The 8375-nt window shown below is 29.4% G+C and overlaps 1 protein-coding gene across 2 annotated transcripts; it reads right to left on the reverse strand.

Annotated features, from left to right (window-relative positions):
- Nucleotides 1-482: 482 nt before the first annotated feature.
- LOC122510825 (coiled-coil domain-containing protein 63) lies at nucleotides 483-5765 on the reverse strand. 2 transcript variants are annotated; one of them, XM_043625743.1, is made up of 7 exons: nucleotides 5605-5765; nucleotides 4302-4669; nucleotides 2882-3216; nucleotides 1787-2010; nucleotides 1332-1594; nucleotides 927-1210; nucleotides 483-827 (listed from the first exon to the last, which is right to left on the reverse strand). In XM_043625743.1, exons 2-7 carry the CDS (start codon nucleotides 4653-4655, stop codon nucleotides 647-649), a joined length of 1641 nt encoding a protein of 546 aa, XP_043481678.1. In that variant the 5' UTR covers nucleotides 4656-4669; nucleotides 5605-5765; the 3' UTR covers nucleotides 483-646. The 2 variants fall into 2 exon arrangements, with proteins under 2 accessions (XP_043481678.1, XP_043481677.1); XM_043625742.1 differs by lacking the exon at nucleotides 5605-5765 and adding an exon at nucleotides 5063-5445.
- Nucleotides 5766-8375: the final 2610 nt, after the last annotated feature.

Consider the following 8375-nt stretch of genomic DNA (forward strand, 5'->3'; position numbering starts at 1 on the left):
TCCCGGGACGTATGGGTGAGCCTAACGTGCCCCTTTATCCCTAGAGTAGGTCAATTTGCATCTGGGCGGTATGTGAGAGAATCGTGGAGTATTTGTGCGAATATCTGTGATTTAAAACTAGGTTTGTATTAAATAGATTCTGGATAGGAAGGATTAGCTTTTTTATATGAAAAAATGTAATAATTTTTTTTACCGTATTAAATATTTGGTTAGAAAGGGAATTCGGAAAAATTGCCATACGTACACGAACCAGACACCTGCGTTTGAAGCAGTGTGCAATCGTACACACGAACCAGACACCTGCGTTTGAAGCAGTGTGTACCACTGGAGTACCAGTGCAAAAATCTTCATTTTAAATTTTTATTATTTTATCATTTTTGTCACTATGTTGTTTAAAATTTTACTTGATTTCTATGTAATGCAATTTACAAATAAATATTACGAATAAATTTCTCTAGGTGTCCACTAAAAGGGAAATTAGATTTAACGAGATTCTTTTGTAATCGATGGTTATAGTTATAGTGACTCGCGTGTAATTTAAATCCTTCATTTATGTAATCGCTTGCAAACACCCTGCAGCAAATTTTCTCCCAACTATAATTTTTCACCATTAGTTTATTTTTTATTTATTTTTTTATTTATTTTTTTATTGGTATCTCTTTTGCATAATTTTTCTCGCCGCTGGCAAGTTACAACCAGATACACTGTGCAATAATTCGGAAATGTCATTCTCCAGTCTTTTATTTAGCTTCTCAGTCGCCTCTTTTTGAGTCATTGGTACTTCCAAACCTTCGGAAACTTTTTGAAATTCTTCCTTCTCGGAACAACTGTATGAATAATGGTTTAAAAAATAAAAGTTGGAAACAAAAATTAAAACTAGAAAATTAATGAATGAGGATATTTTGAGTGGAATAGGAGGAACTTACAGAGGACAAGGTTGAGTTGGCGCGATATCGGAAAGGGTTGGAGGTACAAGAACGGATTTTCTTTCTTCACTTATTTTCTCCTCGCCATTCACATTCTCAGTAGAGTACATTTTAGTTAAAATATTTGAAACCTCCTTCTCGATAATACCAAGGTATAACATGACGTTATTCATGGTAACCTGAGTATCATCACCGAGTAATTCTAGAATGGGTGACTTGTCGCATTTTATTGCACCAAACAGTTCGTCGACTCCTTTCAGAAGTTGATTCATTACTTCCTGAGACTGGAATATTGTAAAATGTTAGTTATTTAGAACTTTTATGGAGAAAACTTTGAAAGTTAGTTTAAACTTTAACTTTTGTATCGTACATTTCGAAAAGCCGAGGATATAATTCGATAATTACCTTCTCTAGTTCTTTTTCCGCCTCGTCAGCAAGTCGTGTCTCTTCCTCGAGTTCTTGCTTTAATTTCTCTAAAGTTTCCGCCTGTTTTTGACCCTCCTCATTATTTAGAGCTTTTGCTTCCTCAATTCCTGCTCTTAATTGTTCGACTCGATTTTGAAGACTTTCGCGCTCATCGTTCAGCTCATTCACATAATTAAAGAGTGCAAAGTTCTCTTCTTCCTGCTTTATGAAATTAGCGGCCAACTTGTCTACATCTTCTTCCCCTGTGGAAAATTGTACGTCATTAATTTCTATACTCAATTTATTAATTATTAATAATTAATAATTAATAATTAATAATTTCAGTTTCAGTAAATTAAAATTTGTATTTAGTTGCAGGAGCATAGTACAGCGTTGTTACAAATCAGGGAATTCAGAGAAAAGTCATAATATTTAGCCAAAAATTGAAAAATTACCTGTAAATTCTTTGAGTTCGGTAAGAATTTTCGTGTACTCGGCAACTTTGTCCTCCATTTCCTTTTTCTTGGCAGCATGCTCAGCGTCTTTCTTTGCATTTAAATTCGTCATCTCCCGGCACTGACCTTTCACACCAAGGAACTCTTGTAGTTTCATTTCATTGTCAAGGGTTCGTTGAAGTTCACACATTTCAGACGTGTGATTCTTTAAATCTCGCGCCCCTCTGGAAATAATTTTTTTGTAGCATTCTTTTGTTCGTATTTCTAATCAATCTTCTTTATACATTTTTACATTATATTCTCTTCCGAATATATTTTATTTAATATTATTATTTTATTCCATTCGTTATTTATTTTATTAGGTACTATTTACTATATTTTATTTTTTCCATGTTAATTTACTTACAACTCTGTATGAGAAATAGAACTTTACAAATAAATTTTCTAATTATCTGTTTCCTTTCTTTCAAGTTTTGTTTCAAGTAAGGAATAAAACAAGTTTTTTTTTTACATAAAAATGGCTGCGAAAAAGTTTAATCTGAATAATTAAATTCGATTTATTGCTTTTAGATTGTAATCACTTTACACTAATATGTACCAATTGTCGTATTAAATTTCATCGATTTAAAGTTGATATCTTTATATACAGAATGCGGATCAATTTCAGATAATTAACACAAGGAAGCCGTATAAGTGTCTAATCCGGTAATCATCTGAACACCTTAACTTTCGCACCACTTCCACTTTTTATAGACTGAGCGCGAAGATAAAGTTAATTAAATTCCAGAGAGGAAGAGTTGAAAAATTATTAACTAATAAAATGAAAAACGTAACGAAACAAAGGTTACAAAACCTAATATTTTGTATAACCGCACTATGCTAGTTTTGCTTTAGTTAGAAGAATGCGGTTTTTAATTCTAATTATTTTTCGTTTATGGTTCGGATTGATTTTTTTTAAAAACCATCCATAATTTTCAGAAATAACAGTTTGTAAAACGAGGTTTATTATTTTGTTTACGCGTATTTTACTTGTTAACTGAAATATAAATGTTATAGCTGCGAAGTAAATAAAAATTTGCGAGAATAAATGCATACCTTTCGCGTAGAGCATGAATTTTACTGAGTTCCTCATCCCTTTGATTAAAGGCAATTGTTGCTTGTTCAATAAGATCATTAATAACCTGTTTGCCCGCGTTAATTTTATTAACAAGCTTAGTGTAAAGGGCGTTAAATTGTGCTCGTTCCTTAAGAAGACCATCAATTTCCTTACGCAATTCAGTATTTTTTGCTATTGTCAGATTAAATTTTTTCGTTGCCACTTCCAACCGGTTTTCCAGTATAGAAACAAACTTGTTGTGCTTCATCACCATTTCCTTTGATTGAGCATCCGTGCGAACTTTCTTCTTCAGGGCATTCACTTCCTTCGATACCTGTAATTAACCTCCACCTTTTGCATTAAGCCTGCACGTTTTTCTGTTAAATTTTCGTAAATCAACTGAGAATTTCTCAACTTTTATTTATATGTATACGGTGCGCGGGTGTATTATTAAAAAATCAGGAAATTGGCTCATGAAAAATGATGTACTATATCGAACTAATGAATTACGATTCACTTTCATTCAGTCTGTGATTATTATTATTATTACGGATAATAATAGCAGTAATAATGGTCATAATTATCATAATAATGGAATAATTCTTCTTAGATTGGCAATCGTGTTTCTAAAGTTTAAGGCATAACACGAAAAAATTTTTTATTTTCAACATTCAATGGAACTGTAGCACCCAGAGTTGTCAACACTCATTAAATTTTTGAAAAATTTATTTTGGTATTGAAACGAAAATATGAAGCTGATAACTGGCACCCAGGTGCGGTCAGCACCCAGTTAAGTTTTTAAAATATTATGTTGGTTTTAAACCAACATAATATTTTAAAAACTTAACTGGGTGCTGATATACCTGGATGCCAGTCTTCAGCACCTAGTTAATTTTTCAAAATTTTATTTTATCACCCAGTTATTGTTCGCTTTTTTGTTTCTTAACTTTTTAAATATTTTCAATTTTAAAATTAATTTATTAAAAATCATCATCGAATTGTTGCAAAGAATTTTATCAAAAAATTTGATAATAATTGAATTCCTTTGAAGAATTTTATTATTTATGAAAATATTTTAATTCTTGCGAAGAATTTTCTTATTTATGAAAATAATTAAATTCTTGCAGAGGATTTTAAAATTAATAAAAATAAATGAACTGTTTCGAAGAATTTTATCTAAATTTTTGAAAATAATTGTAGTTTTTGAATGAATTTTATTAAAAATGTTGAAAATAATGATTTTTTAAAAACAATTTCATCAAAATTGTTGAAAATAATTGAATTTATATTAAAATTGTTGAAAATAATTAATTTTAATTAATATTTTTTAAAAATAATTGTATTCTTTCGAGAAATTTTTTAAAAATTGAATTGAAAATAATTGAATTGCAAGAAGTTTATTTTAAAAAAAAATAATACCTTTGCTATCTGTTCGTCCAGTTCAGCAATTTGTTGCTTTTCTTTTTCTATAAGTTCCATATATTTGGTTCTTTTTTGCAAAAGTTTTTCAATTTCGGCTCTGTCCTTTTCATCCTTTTTCAAGTTTGCCGGCGATTTAATGGCTTTTATTGTTAATAAAAGTTCCGATTTTTCACGTTCGAGTTGATCGATTATTTTCTCTTGTTTCTTAAGTTGTAATTGCATTTTCCTTGAATACGATTTTCGATCATTTTCCATAATTCTATATTGTCTTTTTAATCTCGCGAGTTCCGCTTCCGCCATTGCTTCCAATTCCATCTCATCTTGAACTTGATTCTGTTGTCTGTAGGCCATTCTTTTCTATTTGCCTGTAAAGAAAAATTCTCTTTTGGAACAACTTTTTTATCTTCATTATTATTTTATTATTATTATTATTATTATTATTATTATTATTATTATTATTATTATTATTATTATTATTTGAATTATTATTGTTGTTATTAGTTTTTTATTTTTATTTTGTTTGCTTTTAGTTTTCTTGTTTTAGTTTTTTCTTTTGGTTTTTTGCTTTTAGTTTTTTATTATGAAGTTATGTGAATTATTCTCGGAGAGTAATGTTTTATTTCTAAAGATGAAAAAAGTATATTGTGATAGAGTTATTTCTGTATTATTACATGCCACTCTGAAACAAATGATTTAGTAATGAATTTGCATTTTATGAGTAAGTGTTTTGAAAATATTTCTTTAATGGGCAAAATTACTGTATTTAGATGACGCATCGAATAAATCGAAAAGAATTATTATTGAAAGGTTGAAGAAAATAACGCGTGCCAAGGAGTGTACATGATGTTCTCATCGAATGAATCACGAGATAGATTCCACTGCAAAAATAGACATCTGCTAAGTGGGTCTGGCAGCCCTTTGATATATACTCTCGATGCAATTTCGATGAAAGGACTACTTGTTCATCTTCTGAAAGGGAGTCAAGTACTTCCTCTCTCCTCTCGACTATAATACTATATCAAAACCATGCAGTGAAATTTTATTAATTTTCAAAAAATTTTAAATTCACTAAAAATTTAAATCAAACTTTTGCTTTTAAAAATTATATCTTTTTCTAATTGTGAAATCCTCTTGGTTCTCCTTTTTGCATTGGGTTCAGAGAAAATATTAAATTAGGAAGAAGGCAAGGAAAAACAAAATTTTTGTCACAACTCAGATCTGAAAAAAATATTTTTCATGCAATGTTGATTTAGAAAAATTGGTGCGTAAAAATAATTTTACAGTACTTGTTATTGATAACCTGTAAATTGTCCGGTTAAAATTGATTCAAAAAAATGACGATCTTGTTTATGATTCAGGGACGAAAAACAAATTCAAATAAATTCGCGGAAGTTAAATTTCGGTTGACATTTGTATAAGAATTTTGGTCACTTCGCACAACCCTGGCAGATGTACCAATACAACCCCATCGAAGTGGATTTCCGGTTACTAAGCACTAAAGGCAACCCACGTTGTCAGCTGTGAGCCGTTTGTTCAATGGTTACTAAGGCAACTTCTTGATTGTGTCATTTTTATACACACAAAAACGAAAACAAGAAATATCTACATATTGACATTTTCATAAAAATCCAAACATCTTATTTTCATCAAATTTCATCAATATTAAAAAATTCAAAAGTGGTAAATTTTTATTAAGTTCTAAATTTCGTAGATAGAATATAAATTATCTATGTATATAGTTGCAATTCTTCTTCACGAATTATAGGCTACTTTGAAGGCGAGATTTTTTAAACCGTTTATTTTTCAAATTTTCGGTTATGTTTATAATTGGTAATTTTTAGTTATTGAAAAACATTTTGAAAAAGATTTCAAAAGTGGATCCCCTTAGAAAATAGTTGTAAATATTATTTTATGAGTATTGATTAAAACCCCTTTTGTCCTTGAACTATCTTTTTATTGATAATTTCCACTAACACTATTCGTTGGACGTTCAGAATTAGAGGCTATAAAAATATGTATATTGGGTAGATTTTAAGAATCTTTTATTTTAAGCAACATTACAACAACAACAAAATTAAAATTTTTTTAATTAATACTAATTAATTTGGGAGTACTAAATATTTTCTCTTGATGGTAAATTTTTGTTATCTACAATTTCATACCAATTTATTATACGGGAAATTAACTATGATATTAAATTAGCTACAAAATTTATTTCTTCTCATTTTTAATATTTCTCTCATCGGCAAATCACCTTATTTGCAGTATGGAGCGAGCCCTACTCAATCCTAAAAAATAAACAATTTTATTTTTATATATTATTTATTATAAATAAAAAAATTATTTATTATATATTAATTTTTATATATTATTTTATAATTATTAAATTTAGAAGAAATAAATTTCTATTTTCGTTTTTACCAAATTTTGGTTGTCTGAAATGAAAATAAAAATTTATTTCCTCCAAATTTAATAATTATAATCACCTGAAAGTTACCAGAGTTCTAGTAGGGACTGAGCCCTACCCAATCTTGAAGATTAGAGAATTTTATTTCAATTTTTAAGTAGTAGCACCATCACCCGTACGCCATCAGACAATCAAAATTTGGTAAAAATGAAAATAAAAATTTATTTGTTCCAAATTTAATAATTATAATCACCTGAAAGTTACCAGAGTTCTAATAGGGACTGAGCCCTACCCAATCTTGAAGATTAGAGAATTTTATTTCAAATTTTAAGTAGTAGCAGGTCCACCCGTACGCCATCAGACAATCAAAATTTGGTAAAAACGACAATAAAAATTTATTTCTACCAAATTTAAAAATTATAATCACCTAAAAGTTACCAGAGTTCTAGTAGGGACTGAGCCCTACCCAATCTTGAAGATTAGAGAATTTTATTTCAATTTTTAAGTAGTAGCACCATCACCCGAACACCATCAGACAATCAAAATTTGGTAAAAACGACAATAAAAATTTATTTATACCAAATTTAATAATTATAATCATCTGAAAGTTACCAGAGTTCTAGTAGGGACTGAGCCCTACCCAATCTTGAAGATTAGAGAATTTTATTTCAATTTTTAAGTAGTAGCACCATCACCCGAACACCATCAGACAATCAAAATTTGGTAAAAACGACAATAAAAATTTATTTCTACCAAATTTAATAATTATAATCATCTGAAAGTTACCAGAGTTCTAGTAGGGACTGAGCCCTACCCAATCTTGAAGATTAGAGAATTTTATTTCAAATTTTAAGTAGTAGCAGGTCCACCCGTACGCCATCAGACAATCAAAATTTGGTAAAAACGACAATAAAAATTTATTTCTACCAAATTTAATAATTATAATCATCTGAAAGTTACCAGAGTTCTAGTAGGGACTGAGCCCTACCCAATCTTGAAGATTAGAGAATTTTATTTCAATTTTTAAGTAGTAGCAGGTCCACCCGTACGCCATCAGACAATCAAAATTTGGTAAAAACGACAATAAAAATTTATTTCTACCAAATTTAATAATTATAATCATCTGAAAGTTACCAGAGTTCTAGTAGGGACTGAGCCCTACCCAATCTTGAAGATTAGAGAATTTTATTTCAATTTTTAAGTAGTAGCACCATCACCCGAACACCATCAGACAATCAAAATTTGGTAAAAACGACAATAAAAATTTATTTATACCAAATTTAATAATTATAATCATCTGAAAGTTACCAGAGTTCTAGTAGGGACTGAGCCCTACCCAATCTTGAAGATTAGAGAATTTTATTTCAATTTTTAAGTAGTAGCACCATCACCCGAACACCATCAGACAATCAAAATTTGGTAAAAACGACAATAAAAATTTATTTCTACCAAATTTAATAATTATAATCATCTGAAAGTTACCAGAGTTCTAGTAGGGACTGAGCCCTACCCAATCTTGAAGATTAGAGAATTTTATTTCAATTTTAAGTAGTAGCACCATCACCCGAACACCATCAGACAATCAAAATTTGGTAAAAACGACAATAAAAATTTATTTCTACCAAATTTAATAATTATAATCATCTGAAAGTTACCAGAGTTCT

Source organism: Leptopilina heterotoma, unplaced genomic scaffold, assembly GCF_015476425.1.
Source record: "Leptopilina heterotoma isolate Lh14 unplaced genomic scaffold, ASM1547642v1 Lhet_76, whole genome shotgun sequence".
Lineage (NCBI taxonomy): Eukaryota > Metazoa > Arthropoda > Insecta > Hymenoptera > Figitidae > Leptopilina > Leptopilina heterotoma.

What these genes read in the sequence shown, in the direction of transcription:
- LOC122510825 (XM_043625743.1), bottom strand. Translation starts at nt 4,655, where the DNA reads ATGGCCTACAGACAACAGAATCAAGTTCAAGATGAGATGGAATTGGAA. An exon ending in CGAACTCAAAGAATTTACAG is followed by an intron (nt 1,595 to 1,786) that starts GTAATTTTTCAA and finishes AATTTTCCACAG; the next exon opens with GGGAAGAAGATGTAGACAAG. An exon ending in CGGAAAAAGAACTAGAGAAG is followed by an intron (nt 1,211 to 1,331) that starts GTAATTATCGAA and finishes ACAATATTCCAG; the next exon opens with TCTCAGGAAGTAATGAATCA.